At 30.8% G+C, this 19,016-nt stretch overlaps 2 protein-coding genes across 4 annotated transcripts; both read right to left on the bottom strand.

The window, feature by feature from the left end:
- Positions 1–2,699: 2,699 nt before the first annotated feature.
- LOC106791674 (double-stranded RNA-specific editase Adar-like) lies at positions 2,700–13,459 on the bottom strand. The gene is made up of 6 exons (XM_014757502.1): positions 12,770–13,459; positions 8,241–8,759; positions 7,792–8,171; positions 7,394–7,688; positions 6,439–6,629; positions 2,700–3,527 (listed from the first exon to the last, which is right to left on the bottom strand). The coding sequence occupies exons 2-6, from the start codon at positions 8,440–8,442 to the stop codon at positions 3,429–3,431; spliced, it is 1,167 nt and encodes a 388-aa protein (XP_014612988.1). The 5' UTR covers positions 8,443–8,759; positions 12,770–13,459; the 3' UTR covers positions 2,700–3,428.
- A 138-nt stretch (positions 13,460–13,597) lies between these two features.
- On the bottom strand, positions 13,598–18,898 carry LOC106791675 (nudix hydrolase 7). Of its 3 annotated transcripts, none has more exons than XM_014757504.1 (5): positions 18,450–18,898; positions 16,394–16,702; positions 14,827–14,874; positions 14,672–14,757; positions 13,598–13,838 (listed from the first exon to the last, which is right to left on the bottom strand). In XM_014757504.1, the coding sequence occupies exons 1-5, from the start codon at positions 18,703–18,705 to the stop codon at positions 13,653–13,655; spliced, it is 885 nt and encodes a 294-aa protein (XP_014612990.1). In that variant the 5' UTR covers positions 18,706–18,898; the 3' UTR covers positions 13,598–13,652. The 3 variants fall into 3 exon arrangements, 2 of the variants coding, with proteins under 2 accessions (XP_014612990.1, XP_014612989.1); XR_001382217.1 differs by adding an exon at positions 14,268–14,543 and having other exon boundaries at positions 13,798–13,838; positions 14,672–14,874; positions 18,450–18,889; XM_014757503.1 differs by having other exon boundaries at positions 14,672–14,874; positions 18,450–18,887.
- Positions 18,899–19,016: the final 118 nt, after the last annotated feature.

Genomic DNA, 19,016 nt, shown 5'->3' with positions numbered 1-19,016 from the left:
TCCTTCACGATCGCGAGTCTGTTCGATACTTCGGCCGCGTACTTTGTCTCTTTTTCTCCTTCGGTAAGGCTTTGTACATTTAAGCGTTTATTTCCTATCCTCTGTCTGTTTGTCTTATTTATCGAAAGACGTTCCCTCAATTCCCTCCCTAGCAATTACCAAAAAATGATCAGAGTCGCAGTCCGCCCCCTATATAATCTAACATCGAGTATATTCGTGTGCCATCGTTTATCCGCCAGAACGTGATCAATTTGGTTACGCGTCTTTCCATCCGGGGAAATCCAAGTTTGTTTATGGATATTTCTATGCTTGAAATACGTGCTTTTAACGATAAAATTTTTTCCAATCGCGAAGTTGATTACTCTTACTCCGTTATCGTTACTTTCCTCGTGTTAACTTTCGAGCCCGATCACTAGTCTGAAAATATCCTCTTTACCGATCTTCGCGTTAAAATCCCCCAAGACTACTTTCATGTAGTCTTCCGACAATTGATCCACGAGGTGTTGGAGTTCCTCGTAGAACCCGTCTTTAATTTCATCTTCTTTGTCTTTCGTTGGCGTATACACATTGATTATCGCGATCTTGTACCACCGACCCTGCACAACGAGCAGTCCTGATCTTCCGTTTATAAATTCAATTTTTCTTACCATGGATAGGATTTTCTTACTAATCATAAACCCAACGCCAAAACTCCCGTTTTTGGACTTTACCCGACATGAGTTCCCCAGGGTAATCCTCACCCGGAGATCCGAATGGGAGACTAGTTCACCTCCAGAAAATGTTACCCTAGCAGAATCCATGGCGAGGTTTGGTTGTTACCAGACAAAGTCGTTACGCGATAGAAATATAATACCTATAAAGTTTGAAAAAGAAAACAAAAATGTGCGGTTCTTACATATTAATTTCTACCTTAAAATGTTTTGAATCGTTGATTTAAAAATAAATCCTAAAAATTACTGGTTTTTCTAGAAATAAAAAATAAAATTATCTTTTGATTTCAGGACTGGGTAAATAATCGTTATTTTCTCAATTTTGCAATAGATTTCCATTTATTTAGAAAACTTGAATTCTCGCTCTAATTATCTATTTCATATCTTTTGAAAAGAACGAAAAATATTATAAAACACAAAAATATACTCTATAGTTGGCTAAACTTGTAAAATACTAGCAGCTACAATCTATCACATAAGTTTCACGATACGCACAAAAGCAAATATTTTCTTTCATTTTGTTCACATTAAATTGCAAATATTAAATTGTAAAGACAAAATTTTATTATCTTTTTCCGAGTGTATTATAATATTGCGTTTCGGGATGAACTAGATGAGGAGGTTAAACTAAAGATAGAAAAATCTTAAAAGCTTCATTTCTGCTTCTGATAATCCAAAGAGGGATAAATCGAAAGAAACAACAAAACGGAGGGCGTCGGAATTAAGTTCTCTGACGTAAAACTAAATCGGCCACAGGCAGCGTGTCACTAAGGCAGAAAACTGCATCATAATTGTTTAATACTGGCACAATAAGACAACGGATTTTAGAACTTTCTAAATAATCATATCCGCTATAATATATTTATTAATACTTATAACTTACTTTTCTATTAATACTTTACTCTTGGATTAGAATTGCTCTCTACGTATTTATCTCACTTTTTCATTTTTTCTTTGACAAACGCAAACATCATTTAATCGTTCTCACACGTACGAGTACATATACCCACGCATAACTGCATTCTCGCATACGTACTTGCTATCAAAATTAATAGTGACGACATCGAACTGTTCAAGGACGCTCTTCTTATCCCGTAGAAAGACTCGCGAAGAGATACGCCGTATTTTCTTTATCACAAAGTTTTTTTCTCATCTTTCATCGCGTTAAAAAGATTCTCCGCTTCTTCTTAATTTTTCTTTTTCGTTTATCAATCTTCACGATGAAATGAACGATTAGATGCCTTTAAAAAATCCTTCGTTAAAATCTAAGTCTGGTCACAGCCTTTTATAGAGATGCAATGGTACGGCAGCTATGATAAATATTAGAACCCTACAAAAAAATAAAAAAAAACAAACAATACCATAGTTACGCGACTAGATCTCTCCTTATACAGTACTGGACATTAATATTTTTTTTTATCGCGAGAGACTCAAGGAAAAACTACCCGGAGTCTAAATATTCGTTTTAATTGGTTGGATTTTTTGAAAGAAAAAGAAGAAGAAAGAAGGACGGGGTCTCGTTTTGCCAGTGGAATAATCTGTTGCGAATACTCGAAACATTTCTATTTTCTATTTCTTTTTCTTTTGTTTTAAAACAAAAATCATTAAACGAGCAAGTAGGACTAATTGAGTAAAGCGATGCCATTTGTAAAAGTCGCTTGAAAAATCGCTTAATTATCATCCGGAAGAGCAGAGACTAAAATTTACAATATAAGGTACAGAAAAAAAAAGAGAATGCCTTCAAAAGGGTTTTTTTTCTCTTTATCCGCTATATAGAATGCATATAAATGCAGATAAACGCGGCTTTTTGGAACAAGTGACCCGGAAATACTCACATAATCGGCACAGTAGACTCATAAAATTAGCATTTGCGATGCCACGTACATTACTCGTACTATTAAAATTTCAAATTGCACCATCGTAGTTTACGTTAAAACAAATAATTCACGTTACTTTCATAACCTTTTTTTTTCTTCTTTTTCTTTTAAGAAATGTTAAAAAATAGAAAATAAAAATAGTGGAGTGAAATATTCAAGCTTACCAACCACGATGCATAGAGGTACCACGATAAAAATGGATAGGTAGCAAAGATGGGAATTAAAAGGGGAGGAAAGAGGAAGGGGGGAGGAAAAGGATCTTCCGTTGAATTTCCCTTTCGTCTAACAATAAGAAAATGTAGATTAACAATAGAAAAACGATGACAAAGTTTAACAATAGTACCCCGAAGAATAATGGAAATGTGCTGACTCGTTGTATCGTAAAATATCCATGAATTTCTCTTTTATGACGCGCCGTTGAAACGTAAAAATAAAATCTTTTTAAAATACTTTTGCATTCTTTTCGTCGATTAACGTTTATTAAACGAAACTTCTAACCCTTATCTATTTACCAATCTATGGAAACTGTCAAAAATTTACTAACATTTGTGAATAGCATTTAAGTTCAAAAAATTCAAAAAGTACCGAAACTTAACTATCCTGTTTTCGATCTCAATTGAAAACAATCGATTTTCATTGTACACTTCTAATACAATCATTTATTACTATTGTTGAATCGTGCGATGACGAAGTCAAAATATTACTTTGCTTTCAACATCCTACCATTTATACTTTACTGATGCCAAATTCTGCCATAAGATAACACGCCAAACGAGTGATCTATTTTACAGTAGAAACTACATACTCCGCTTAACTGACAATGAGAGTTTATCCTATTCAGTCAGATATCCACCTCAAACATATCTTGTTCTAACGGTTTTTTAATCCAACTGCCAAGTTGAGCGCGTACGAAAGTGTCCTTCAATTGACGTTTGGCAAGCTGTTATAACAGAAAACAAAATAAAACAACCTCCTTTTCTTTTCTTTCTGCTTGTGTATATACATGTCACAATGTACATATATATATATATATATATATATATATATATATATAGGATGTTAAAAAAAAACCATTCAATATTTATATGGTTTATAGGATACATTGTACTAATTGCGAGTAAAAAAGCTCCAGTAAACATAGATCGAAAGGTCAACCGTTTCTGAAATATAAACATTTTTGTTTGCTAGTATCACGATTGATTTACTTGCTTCCATACGATTTTAACTTTAGTGTTTTTGAACCGCGTTTTGAATGTTCTTATTCAAGTACCAAAATTAGATTTCATTGAGAATCAGTCAGTTGTGGATCGGCGATTATAGATATTACACAGTTATAAAGTATCGAGAAAATGTCAGCGTATCATTCGAATGAAGAAATGGCAGATATGCATTTTATGTACTTAAACTCTTTGGACTTTCTTTTATGGGAATATTTAAAAAGTCTAGTGTATTCCTCGCCGATAAATGATTGTTAGAAGAATTACGTAAACGAATCCATCGTGCTTAACAAATAATTCGACAGAAATGTGAAATTTTCGAAAGAATTCGCGATTCTGTAAAAAGAAGATGCCCAGCATGTGTAGAAGTAGAAGGTGGACACGTGGAAAATCTTCTGTAAAGATCGAAAATTCAGTAGTAAGTCAATTATGATAATAACAAACAAAACTGTTTATATCTCAGAATTGACCTTTCGACCTATATTTACTAAAGCTTTTTTACTCAGTGCAAGGTATCCTATATACCATATAAATATTGAATGATGGATTGGAACACTCTGTATATATATATGTAAGATTCGTAAAAAATATTGAACCGCTGGACTGACTAGACCGGGAAGGACTCGAACTCGAATAATCTTTCGTTTCCCGGGCGACTATTCTTATCCATTGAGCTATCCAGGCCCCACCGTCCAATCCTTCCACGAATCCTTATTTAAGTATTTGACATAGAGGCGCTCGTCCTATATACATGGTGATTCACTAATTCCTGCCACCAAGATAGCTCCGAAAATATAATAGTAGCAGAAAAGTGTATAGAACAAAAGTTGCATGAAAAATTTGGGAGTATAATATGACGTCAGTTTTTTTTGCTAGGTTTAGTCGCTTCTGAGATGAAAGGGTTAAGTTTGTTCTATTAAATGTAATGCTATGTTTTGGTACATATTTTCAGATAACGGCTATCGTGGCGAATCCAATGATGTGTAACATTAAATACAGTAAATATTTATTAAATACAGAGAAATTCATCAAACCTAACTATGTCCGACTTTTCCGTCCTTTGTCGGACACCTAAAGGATAACGCAACCTTGATGCACGCACGACGCAAGCACGACGCGAAGGAGCTGTATCGTGGCCGGTTGGTTCACTAGACTTAACCTTTTTTGACCTTTAAATACCTTAATGTTGCACATCGTTGGATTAGCCATGACAGCCGCTGTCAGAAAATAAGTACCAAAACATAGCATTCCATTTGAAAAAACAAACTTAACCCTTTCATCTCAGAAGCGACTAAACCTAGCAAAAAAAACTGACGTCGTATTATATCCTGAATTTTTCATGCAACTTCTGTTCTATAAACTTTTCTGCTACTATCATACTTTCGGAGCTATCTTGGTGGCAAGAGTTAGTGAATCACCCTGTATATATGTGAAGGCATTCCACGTCAAATCGACTACTTTGACCCCGACCCCTTTCGATTTGGCTGAAACTTTTTTATCATTTTCTATCCCACTGAAAACCTCTCTAAGAATTTAAAAAAATATTTTTACCCAACCTAAAAAAGTTATGAATTTTTCAAAAAATTAGCTTTTCATATTTTTCAAGTAAATATAATTAACAATTTATTCGGATTTCCATTTTTATTGGAATTAGAATAATTCCGTACAAAAAAACACCATATGCAACCATAACAGTGAAGTTTTCGCCAATTGAAAACTACAATAAAGCTGCAGATGATCTAGTTGACAGATTTAAAAAAAGAAAACCATTGCAAGAACTCAACAGTTGCATAGTGTTATACCAAGCAATAATGGGTGTCTTTTGTAAGGAATTATTCTAATTCAAAACAATATACTTTTTATAAATTATTTAAGCGACCAAGGAAATCCAAATAAATTGTTAATTATATTTACTTGAAAAATTGACCAATGGTGCATTGCAACCTTTTTGTAATTATAATTTTTGATAATATATAATTAAACTATATAATTGTAAGTTCATTAAATAGATTTAAAAATATTTATATATATTTATTTAAGTTTATTTTAAACAAGTTTATTAAAAACAAAATTATATTGCGAAAAAGTAAAAAAAGAATTTTTAAATTAGGAGAAAGAATTAGAAAGAAATTTCGGCCCATCAGGCAAAGCTCAGAGTTAAGTTCAGAATGAACCAAAATTTAAAAAGAAAAAAGAAAAAAAAAAGAAAAAATATCAGAATTTGAACTTTTTAAATATTTGAAATATTTGACTTCAAATATTTTTTCTCTATTTTTTTTCCAAAAAGTACATTTAAAAGCAAAATATTTAAAAAAAAAAAAAGTACATTTAAAGGCAAAAAATTAAAAAAAAAAACGTTCCGATAAGTCAATTTTTGACAAAGTTACAGCTATTTGAAAAAAAGCCATTTTTTGGAAAAATTCATAACTTTTTTTAAATTGGGAAAAAAAAATCTCAGAAAGGTTTTCAATGAGGTAGAAAATGATAAAAAAGTTTCAGCCAAATTGAAAGGGATCGGGGTTAAAAGTGGTCGATTTGACGTGGAATGCCCCACATAAAATATACATACATAGATATTTATATATATATTAATAATTTGCCTTACATAATAAGTATTATATTTCGGTAACTTACAGAGTAATCTCGAACCAACGATTTCGCATCGAAGTAATAACGATATTGATTTTGATCGACATCGTCAATTGTTTCCAATTTACCTAGTAGGCTGAAGAACTTTCTGAAGAGCTCCTGCTTTGAAAGTCTAGAGGGTTTACCCAATTTGTCCTTTCCTGTGGTACAGTTAATTTCTTCTGCTTTGCTTTGACCTACATAAATTATAGCTTCAATAGATCAAAAAATTGAAGCATTACAAAGAATAGATTCAAGTGATTCTATAAAGTCAGTTGCTATCGAGTTTAGTGATGGAGAATTTATCATAAGAAAATGGAAGAAAACATGAGTTGCAATAGAAGATTATGCAATAAAAATAATTAGTTATCATATAAGTTAAAGAAAAAATATCATGAAAGAGACTGCTAATAAAGAAATGGAGGAAATATTATTTATAAGATTTTTATATGAAAGAATTATAAGATTACCAGTTAGCAATCCCATTTTACAATATGAATCGCAATGATAATAAATGAAGTACAAATAAAGCTTGATTAAATAATTTGAACACGTTGAGCACAGAACCGATTTTGCTCTGCTTTTTGTTCAGATGGCATACAATAGCAATTACTCGGCAAGATGTTCGGTTACAAAGTATAAACAGAATACAGCATATACATCAAGATAACAATTGTGTTTCACTGTTTGTTGAGAGTATAGGAATGGCACAGCCAAAGCAGACGATTTAAACGATAAACACAAAATTAACAGATGGGGATTGGAAATAAGAAGACCCAAAGAAAAGCCGCAACCGTCTAAACATAAAGTTCACTATCTACCCCAGGGACTATTATTGTTGCTGAGAATATTTTGTGAGTACTTTATCAATAGCCTAGACACGTTGGATTACTAGTTCCCATATCGATCACTAAAGTCAAGCAATGTTGGCACGGTTAATAAAATGGATAAACATAAGTACCGATAGTCCAATTAATACTGTATTTCGGTGTTTTGCTTGGTTGCCTAAATTTGGGCGAAGTTGTTCGACTCATCAATGGTTTGTTGAGCCTGAATAATGGTGGCAGACCTTGAATAGTATTTTCAATACGGCCGCAAACAGCTTGATACACTTGACTAAGGTTCACCAACTTGCCGAGAACGATGCTATGGAAGTAAATTGGCTCAATGAAATGGTTTAGAAGTGCACCTTGCACACCAAGTACGTTCCATCGAGCTATTTTATCTGAACACGACATCGTCAGCAGTTTTTCTCCCTACGAATTGAAATAAATAAATAAATAATAAGTCAAATTACGAAGGAATTTAATTAAATCATTGATGCTTTACTTTAATATTAAATCGTATAGTCGTACTTACCATAAGAACACCATCCCAAGTTTGAATTTTTTCGTAATTCTTCACGGATACCGTACCTGATACAGATTCTATCTTAGCTCTTAATTCACCTCTGGCCTTTCTATTAGGATATTTGTCCACATTTTCTTCGTGAGGAGAAATTATTGTAGCATCTCCGCAAGGAGCCGTATTTATGTATAAATGAAACTGAATTCCCTGTTTCAACCTAAATCTCTTCTTTATGCGTTCCAAGACAGACTCTGCAGATCGATTTTCAGTATGCAATTCCAACTGTTTGTACAAATATTCACAGAGACATCGTCGAGCTATCACTTCTGCATGGCAGTCATTTAAAGCCCTACCACTTAAGCTTAAATGATCCCCAGATATACATTTCGTACCTTAAATTAATAAGAATAATCAAGATGTTATTACGTTCAAGAGAGATTTAACAGAGATCTATGCTTTACCAGTAGTGACGCATATTAATTTGGCATCCGATCCGTTTGTTTGCACTATGCCAGCTAATACTTTGTATCGAGCATTTTGCTGCTTACTCAGTCTAAGTTCAGTGAATTTTTTATTTACTATTTTTCCTATTTGATCTGCCAAAATTTGTGGCAAAGTCATTTGTTTTTGCCAGTGACCAAATGTTGAAAAGTTAGATAACATATCAACATTTACAAGATGATTATCTCTGTTTGTGACATCGCTGGTAGAAACACCAAACTGGCACTTATTAATAATTGGTGTATTACGGAACTGCACTATATCTCTTAAAGCAAGTTCAGCGGCAGCATGTTTAGCTATCTTTTTGGTACGTCCTTTGCCCTCATAAGTTTTTCCATCTATCTGTACTGCAATGGTAAATATAGGAACAGTTTCACCAACTAACTTGTATACCGCTGCAGTTTTCAATTCGTTTAAAGCACATATCGCATCCTTTGGCTGTGGATTTTGGTGATGCTTCTTTGATGTAGGTTCACCTGCTGAAAGAATAAAAGAAAAACTAATTCACTCAAAGATATTCTACAAAACCATATGAAAACATATAAAACGAGAATTTATCAAAGTAAAATAAAAAAGGAGGAATCATACTCTATGTTATTAAAACTAGGTTTACGGACATTTCTTATACAGAGTCTTTCATCTAACTAGACCACCTTAAATATATTGCTTATTTCGTACGATAGAAAAAAATGTCAGAAGGAAGAAATTTACTGTTCGAAGACGCCGATACGGTGATGGGCCGAATTTTTTTTCTCAAGGTAATTTTTTTCGATATTTCAAGGTCATTGTATTTTTTTTAAATGGGACTGCATTTTTTCACTACACAGTTTTATAACTTATAAAAAAATAAATCCAACAAAGTGCAATATGTTGACCTTCAAGTAACCAAGAAAATTGTGAAACGTTGTCTCTTATACTTTTGGGTATAATATAAGATTTATTGCTTGTATAAGTGCTTACACGTTGATTTACATTTGTTTCTTCATTACCGTCCTCCGAGCGCGTACTGAAGAGAGAGAGAGAGAGAGAGAGAGAGAGTTACTGACAAACATTTAGTATATTTAGATGAAAGACCCTGTATACCTAACTCTATGGACACGCATGAAACATACATTTTCATTAAAAAAAGAGAAATATAATTATATATTACAAACTTTAAAATGAAAATATGAGTACATTTTTTATTCCATGCATTCTTTTCACAGCTCGTGCCAGACCACTCCTCACTTATACTGACTACGTTTTCTAAACTGTTATTTTCTCTTCTAGACATATTTAGATTATAAAAAAGAACTATTTACTAAAATAATGTAAAATTGTAAATTTCACAATAATATTAATAATTCACAAAATGCGTTAATATTTTTTTCTTCAGTGCGCGAACAAATAGCAATTAAAACTTCAAAAACGTTCTAAGACTGTGACTGCAATTCACATTCTGCGTTCCTTTCTTTCTTCTAAATGCTTATCCCTTTGTAACATAGGGTATTTTCAAACATAGGGTATTACCGGTGATGCATATCGGGCTTATCAACATTTATCTCAGATAGCACGTTGCTGCATTGTATATATGTTTACAATTGATAGAATTACATTCTTGAAGAACTACATCTTTTATGACGTTCATATTTATTACTATTAAAACTAAGAAATATAAAAAGAATTTGTATAACTTAAAGATAGAAAAACTTATAAAAAAAATAATTCCCCCATAGGCCAGTCAAAAAGGCAAATTCCCTTTTTTTTGCTAGCAAGGCGCATTTTTGATATAATGGATTCGACAACGCTGAATCGAATGGTGCTAATTTTTTTGCACAAGGATGTGCCGTTTATGAAAAAAAGGGTAAAAAAATGGTCGTATCTTAGAATCTAGGTATTTAATCGAAAAAAGTTTCAAACAAAAGTTGTAGAGAATTGAAAAATACATCAAAACTGGTGTGTGTACTTATGTACGCACGTAAGAAGATATACTTCTTTAACGTACCAAAACGAGTATAACCTCAAAAACCTCAAAAATAACTTCAAAAAAAAAAAAACAACACCGAAAAAAACTCCAACTATTCCGCGTGCCAATATAATACTTACTCTAAATTTGTCAATAAGACGATAAAATGATAAAATAAAATATACATAAAGATATTTAATACAATTGATAAAGGTTTATATATATATTTATTAAGTATAATTTAATTTATATTTATTTATACGTGAGGAAGAAGAAGGGTTTAATAAAAATAAGAAATATCGCTTTGTTCGTCGGTTTCTTTGTAAATTCTTCGCTGGTTGGTCAAAACATGTCGTCGTAGGTGTGCAGTGAAAGAATAGGACCCAGCAGGGCGTGCTTAGCAACGGTTTGAAGAGTGGGGAGGCACGATAACAACATTTCGATATTCTCAATATTTTCAAAATGATTGAGCCGCGTATTTCGAATATACGCTAAGAATCTATAATCTTTACAAATGATACATAAATCGTTATCATGTTGAATGCTACACGAATTCTGAAGAAAATCTTCATCTTGCCAAGCTCGTTATTTAGTATTAAATAAATGTAAAATAAATGTAAATAACTTTAAATAACTTCAAAAAGTAAAAACCAAACAAAACTAAAATAAATAATTAGCGATAATATTAGTTTTGGATGTGACATTTAAATTATTTAAATTTGTATCGGTAATCACAGGCTGAGCTGATGGTTTACAAAGTAAATTAGAAGTTGAAGGAATACATAAAATTTCATTGACAGGCAATTCATATCCTAGTGCAATCATTTTTCTTCGCAGCTTACAACGTTCCGCATTAGTTAGCATTTTGTTTTCCTTATTTTCCTAATTCTTCTTCCTACGAAGACGATATTCTTTACATTTCTCTGCATTAGTTTTAGGTATCTCGAAAACTTTAACAGTAGTTTAAATATATACTGATCCTGGTCAAAAATATCAAAATGTAGATATCAGTCCACACTAAATATGAGGGAATTATATCAAATTACTTTAGCATAGTAAGTACATAAGCACAAGTTCCTGCTAAATCATTTAAATCAAGCAGCGCTTCAGTACAATTAGAACTTTGATGGTTGACTGCTTGAAAAGAAAAATTTGAAATCGCTTTGCCCGCGCATCGTAAATATCGACAACTTCGTGGTGTCGATTTTTCGGTCACATCTAACTTCAGTTTACAAAACGCGCCAAAAGAAGTACAACTTCAAAAACATGGACAACCAGCGAAGAATTTACAACGAAACCGACAAACAAAGCGATATTTCTCATTTTTATTAAACCCTTCTTCTTCCTCGCGTATAAATAAATAAATTAAATTATACTTATAAATATTAATGTATATTAATATATATATAAATTTGATAGAAAAAAAAAAGAAAAAGAATATTATTGCTAATTATTTATTTTATATTTATTTAATACTAAATAACGAGCGTGGCAAGAGGAGGATTTTCTTCAGAATTCGTGTAGCATTCAACGTGATAACGATTTATGTATCATTAGTAAAGATTATAGATTCTTAGCGTATATTCGAAATACGCGGCTCAATCATTTTGAAAATATTGAGAATATCGAAATGTTGTTATCGTGCCTCCCCACTCTTCAAACCGTTGTTAAGCACGCCCTGCTGGGTCCTATTCTTTCACTGCACACCTACGACGACATGTTTTGACCAACCAGCGAAGAATTTACAAGAAACCGACGAACAAAGCGATATTTCTTATTTTTATTAAACCCTTCTTCTTCCTCACGTATAAATAAATATAAATTAAATTATACTTAATAAATATATATATAAACCTTTATCAATTGTATTAAATATCTTTATGTATATTTTATTTTATCATTTTATCGTCTTATTGACAAATTTAGAGTAAGTATTATATTGGCACGCGGAATAGTTGGAGTTTTTTTCGGTGTTGTTTTTTTTTTTTTGAAGTTATTTTTGAGGTTTTTGAGGTTATACTCGTTTTGGTACGTTAAAGAAGTATATCTTCTTACGTGCGTACATAAGTACACACACCAGTTTTGATGTATTTTTCAATTCTCTACAACTTTTGTTTGAAACTTTTTTCGATTAAATACCTAGATTCTAAGATACGACCATTTTTTTACCCTTTTTTTCATAAACGGCACATCCTTGTGCAAAAAAATTAGCACCATTCGATTCAGCGTTGTCGAATCCATTATATCAAAAATGCGCCTTGCTAGCAAAAAAAAGGGAATTTGCCTTTTTGACTGGCCTAATTAGAAATCTTTTGAAAAAAATAAACTTTGATATATACTTCCCTCTTTAAATGGATAAAAATCAATACAAGTGTTAAGGAGGAAGATACATATAGACCCGCGAATTTTAGATGACTTTTTGATGAATTTTTTTTAAAGAATAATTTATTCTACATATATTTGTGTGAAACTTGGCATAGGTGGTTTATTTATATTTTTAACTATTATAAAAAAATTAATTATCATATCTAAATTGTTCATTACTTGTAAAAGAGATGTATATCCTTCATTGAATAATCCAGCTGCTGTATACACGACAATTTCAATGACTTTTAATCCTGAATGTAAGTTTTTTGGAGCGAGACGCCAAACAGTTGAATTGAAACTCTCATTTGCATTCTGTGTATGGCCACTCAAACATGTTTCGAGCAAATCACCTCAGGATAAATCTTCAAATATTGGCTTTACATACTCTTGGACTTTTGTATATAATAATGCAGGATGTTGAATAAGTTTTAAATTTTCTCCAGAAGTTTCAGCTTTTCGCAACTTACACCAGCTGTCAAGACCCGGCAGACAGTCTTAATGTTTTGGATTATCATCCGTTCAGCACATATGATATATTTTTCGTTTTCCATAATCATTCCGTACAGAATGAGCTCCAAAACTAAACTGAACAAAACTGACAGCAATATCGGCTCTGACCAGTTGGCTCTAGAAAGGTTGAAAGAAAATGACATTTGAAAACAGGTAGTCAAAGTCGACCGCTCAACTATACTTCTGACGGCACTTGAACATAAAGTATAGGAGGGTCACGTTTATAAATTATAACATGAGATTAATTTAATTAAGTTTTAAAATTTGGTGACATATTCATTTCATATTTGATGACATAACCATATTTTCTCGACTGAGAAAAGAATTAGAAAAAAATATAAATACTATACTCTTGATTCAAACGCTTATTAATAAGTATAAGATAATAGGACCGAAACCCACAATAACCAAAACCTCAGTTAATTGAGACGTCGGGTAAACATGAATCGATTAATCAAGGTTCTACTGTATATTCAACATAAAACAAAATATTTTAAAATTTATAGCTTGGAAATATTTATTTGTTCTTACATAATTTTACATAATTAACTTATTTTTCACATGCACACATCTCTTTATTTGTTGATATACTATATACACAAAGAGGTTTTTTAGTAATCGGATGTATTCCATGCTCCGCAGTTATTCCTATGGGATTCTTCAAGAATTCAATCATTCTTTTAGCAAGCAAGCGATTATTTTCATGTACTTCTGGATGATGTAAATATTCATTGAGCTACGAAAATAAATTTATATTAATAAATTTTCTTATTATAGTAGCAGCTATAATAAGAAAATTTATTGTCGATATGAACAATAAATTTTCTTATTATAGTAGCAGCTATAATAAGAAAATTTATTGTCGATATGAACAATAAATTTTCTTATTATAGAAAAGAAAATTTATAAAGATGTATTTATTAAAATTTATTTCGCGACGAGCGATAGACAAACAAAACGTTTAACTGAATACGGCATTTAATTTCCAAAATTCTGTAACTAAGTACGGTAAAATCTTTAGTTGTAGATATGTGAATAAAAGAAATATTACATCTCAGTATAATAATTATAATCATTTGTGTTGTTCAAAGTTTAAAAAAATTAAATATTACAAATGCGTATAAAAAAAATATTTTGTTTAATAATATGAATGTGACGAACTTACAGAAACATAAAATTTACTTGAACTTCTAAAACTTCTGAACTTTGTATTTTTTGTAAATGATGCATCTTGATGCCTCCTAACAATCTTTATGGTAGATCGTTTTTGGGCGTACGGTAATATATTGATTAGATTTGAGTCATTACTGCTTATAATATTTTCATTTATATCACAGATAGTTCACTCTGTTGCAAGAGTTAGCATATGATTATATGCATATAATCATAACATAATAATTATATAGCATTCATTTTTGTTCCTATGTTAAGTTTTTCATTTCTAATGAATAAATTAAAAAGTACCAATTTTAAAATGACGTAGGACTACTTCTCCCGTATTCTGATAAAGATTTTTAAATGACGTAGAACTACGTTTCCCATCGCGAAAGTGTTAATAATAATTCCTACCTTTATCCATTTACATTCAGAAATCTCTACTTGACACTTCGTAATATCAAAAGTACGAGGTGTTAAATAAGCTATCATGTATATATCTGAACAATCAAAGGCAGCATTATGTGAATGTCTAAATGCTACAAGACATTTGAACATTGTTTGAATACCTGTCTCTTCTAACACTTCCCTTTGTGCAGCTTCGTCTATATTTTCTCCTAAAAAATTAAATTATTCAAATTGTTCATTGATTAAATTTATTTTGTTTAACCCTCTATGGGCCAAATTTTTATTATAAATAAAAATAAATTTTTTGAACTGAAAATCAACAATTATAAACATATATATGCAGATGAAAACAAAATTTTTCAGTTTAAACAATTTTATTACATTAAATTTACTGTGTTACTTTCAGATAACAACGGCCCATAATGTTTCCACTTTTGCATAGAAAAACTTAAGCATGAAATTCTACGAAGTAGTTTGCACCTGGCGTTAAACATAAATGTACATTGCATTTTTAACATTTTATTTAAAGGGAATTCCCTTACATCCGTAATTTTTTTTGCAGCTTCCTCTGTTGTCCAAAAAAATTGGCCAATATACTACTTCATCTTTTCGTACGTTTTGTACTGGAAGTACTGTATTTGATCTCCTTTTTATATTTTTATGTAATTGTTTATCTACATTGGTAGAAACAGGACGCGCTCTTTTCTTACAAATTCTTAATTATCTTATATTTCTTACGGACATAAACAAAATGCAATGTCAGTTTTAAATTGCAATAAATGGTATTGACGCCTGGGGCTTTTAGAATGTGATGAACAGTCTCGCTTATATATAACAGCCAAGCATTGACCACCGTTAAATCTAGTAGATGAAACATTATGCAGTGGTACAACTTTCTTGATTGAATTTTTATTCAATATAACGCTATCAATGAATCAACAAAATCTACTCCATCCATGTGTTGTAACACATAAGCTTTATCCTAAATATACAGAAATTTTCCTTATAGGCCATTGTTACTTCAAAGTAACAGGACTGTATCATAAAAAAAAGTAACAAAATGATATTTGAAATGCAAAAAAATAAGTTGTTATTGATATTCAAATTCAAAATGCCGAAAAATTAGCATGTTACCTGAAAGTAACATTAGTCCATAGAGAGTTAATATATCTTGTTTATTTTGTTTAACATTCTGCTCTGCTTCCCGTTAAGGCGACACATGATGATGATCACTCGTCAAGGTGTTTGGTTATAAAGTACAGTGGAACCTCGGTTTGCAAACATTATTCGTTCCAGATATATGCTCGTAATCTGTCAAACGAATTTGCTCGTAGTTTGTTCAAACGAATTTTGTCATAAGAAATATATAATGGAAAATCAGATAAATCGTTCAACAATTATTTATTCATATAAAAATGATATAAAATACAGAATACTAAAAATAAGTAAAAATTAAACAAGTTAATCTTCACGTAAATCAAGTTACTTGCAATCCAAGGTTTAACTGTATAAACAGAACATTACACACACATCACAGTGACATAATTGTGTTTTACTATCTGTTTGGATTATGAGAATAGCACAGCCAATGCAGGAATATATAAAGTATAAACAAAAGATAATCAAATGAGGAATGGTAAAAAGGCAACCACTAAGATGCCGCCTAAACAAAAAAACTCACCGTCAGTTCTTATAACAGCACTATGCTTAACGTGTTAAAGATATTACCTGGTTCAATATAACCACCTGGTAGTTTCCAAAACAGACGGCCTTTGACATTTTTTTCCTTTACAACTAATATCTCTGAAGTTTTTTCATTAAAAACAAATGCTCCTACTCCCAAATTTGTATGAGCATAAGGTGGAATATTACAGACTGTTTCTTTGTTTAACCAGTAATATAGCATAACATATTCTTCTCGTGCATGATGAAATTTAAAACCATTTTGTACTAAAATCGGTATCCATTCAGAGTGTGACAAGTGTACGCGAAACCAAATTGTCCGTTTCTTTTGTTCTGACCAAATTTTTAAGGAATCTATAAAAAAAAAATCTTTTATTGAAAAATATATATCATTGTATGTATGTACGATAAATATTTATAATATAATTTTATACTGGACGATAAAACCCACCTAGTGTGCCAAAAATCGAGTTTTATATTAATGTAAGATTTGCATACCTACAATACCATACAATAACATACAACAAGTACAAAGTTAATATCAAAATGTATTACCTTTGTAAATTACAAATACGCGATAAAAATGAGAAATGAAAATATCTGGTTTATTTCATTTTTTATCTTCATTTTCTTCGATCTTGGAACCAGAGATTCAAGTGCTAGACTAATCATTATTACACACACACACACACACACACACACACAAGAAAAAGTGATTTTAGTAGTTACACTGTCACGTAACAACGAATAGTTAACAAAAATACAATGCAAAATCCTAATATATGACCTAATAACTTTCAACATGAAATAAACAAAAACTGATTTACACACACTAGGTGGGTATTGTTGTCTAGTGTCGCATAAACATTTTAATTGCTAGACATCTATGTGTCTGCACATATAATATGAATTGGTATAATATATTATATGTACATATGTATAGTCAACTAAGTTTCCGAACACTTCACTATCAATAATTTATTATACTCTAACTTGAAATACGACAAAAATAAATAAAAGTTTATTAGAATATAACTCACAATTAAAAAATAATATCCTGTGGATATTCATATCACAAAAATTATGTATCCTTAATAATTAATCAACAAAAAAATTGCATTTAAACATAAGCTTAACAAAAGTTATGTCAAAATAGTCTCTGTACACAAACATATTTTTCTCTATGGTATAAATTTTCTATATCGATAACAATTAATAATCTCTAGGACCTCCTTTCGCCTTCAGAATTTTTTCATATGCTTTAGAAGCTACTAATTTTTCTGTCATAAAAGGCTTAATATTATTTCATTCGTATAACAGACATTGTTTCAAATGTTCTTTGTTTCTAATATTATGTAATATATCTGCCTAGTTCATCCCATACATGCTCGATTTAGTTTAAATCAGGCGTTGTAGTGATGTGTAAAGTTTTGACACAGGTTTTGGCACATTATATAGCAATCATTCTTTAACTTTTTTTAGTCACGTATCTGGGTTCGTTCTCTTCTTAAAATATGAATGCAGATCACAAGTTTAATTTTTATGCACTATTCTGTATATTTTCTTTCAAAATACTTAAATATACGTGTTGGCCTATAGTGGAATTAATAAATTGCAAGTTTTCTACATAAGATGCACTCATGCACCGCCAGACAAGAACACTGCCACCACTATGCTTCACAGTTAGGTATAAATGTTTAATTTGAATTTGAGTATTAGTAATATGCATTAGTAATATGCATAGAGTTTCCTCTATACTATTAATCCTCCATTGGAATTAAATACATGGAATTTACTTTCATCGGTGTAAACTTATTGGCTTGTCTATATGACTTCTTGGAAAATTCATGTATTTCATTCTATTGACTTTACTAATGAAGGATTTTCAACGTACATTTAAAAGCTAACTATTAATAGAATCATAACAGCTTTCTATAAAAAAAGGGTCTGATATTTCTGATAAATTAAGCACACAAGTGCTTGAACAAGAAAATTATTAAAAAATTTTAAAATAACGTTAATCATTTTAGCCTATTAATACATCTCAAATAATAGTAATTTTTAAAAGTAAAATTATAAAAAATAAGATAAATGAATGTACCTTGTAAATATTGAGGAAATACTGTAATCAGACAAGGTTCTTCGATGGAATGTATAGTTACACCATTATAATTGTCATTGTGACCTTGAAAACATTTTATGGACATATTTGCAAAATATTTAATGTTACCATTAAAATTGTATCTATTGAAATAAGAATATAAAATAGATCGAAATATAATCGATTGATGTACAAAATCTCGTTTTATCGATGCCTTGGTAATACGAAACAATTTCAGAACTATAGTATTATACATTGGAATAATTCATGATTTTTACTTTAATAATATCGTATCATGCTGCACTCGCAAACGTACTTTATTTAATATAGATAACTTTACGTAATACATACGTTAAGATTTTTAAAAAATTATTGCAAATATAAAACCATATTTGAAGGTTAACTTGAGTTTATACATATTATAAAATCAACAGGACTTCATAAATATAAATATTTTTTTTTATCCTAATGCCAAAGCATGTTTTAATAAATAATATAGATATATTAAAGTGTAATATATCTTTTATTCATAAGAAAATAATAGAAATACGTTTATGATATGTCACG

The sequence above is a fragment of the Polistes canadensis genome, unplaced genomic scaffold, assembly GCF_001313835.1.
Source record: "Polistes canadensis isolate GaletaPanama2010 unplaced genomic scaffold, ASM131383v1 scaffold_330, whole genome shotgun sequence".
NCBI classification, from domain to species: Eukaryota; Metazoa; Arthropoda; class Insecta; order Hymenoptera; family Vespidae; genus Polistes; species Polistes canadensis.
This window is presented reverse-complemented; position numbering and strand designations above follow the sequence as displayed.

Excerpts from the sequence above, each read along its gene's own strand:
- LOC106791674 (XM_014757502.1), bottom strand. The coding sequence starts at position 8,442 with ATGTTATCTAACTTTTCAACATTTGGTCACTGGCAAAAACAAATGACT. Across the intron at positions 7,689-7,791 it reads CTTGGGATGGTGTTCTTATG|GGAGAAAAACTGCTGACGAT; the intron begins GTAAGTACGACT and ends TTCAATTCGTAG. Across the intron at positions 3,528-6,438 it reads CGTTGGTTCGAGATTACTCT|CTTGCCAAACGTCAATTGAA; the intron begins GTAAGTTACCGA and ends CTGTTATAACAG.
- LOC106791675 (XM_014757503.1), bottom strand. The coding sequence starts at position 18,705 with ATGTATAATACTATAGTTCTGAAATTGTTTCGTATTACCAAGGCATCG. Across the intron at positions 14,875-16,393 it reads AGGTGGTTATATTGAACCAG|GAGAAAATATAGACGAAGCT; the intron begins GTAATATCTTTA and ends TTAATTTTTTAG. Across the intron at positions 13,839-14,671 it reads CTGAATGTAAATGGATAAAG|CTCAATGAATATTTACATCA; the intron begins GTAGGAATTATT and ends TTATTTTCGTAG.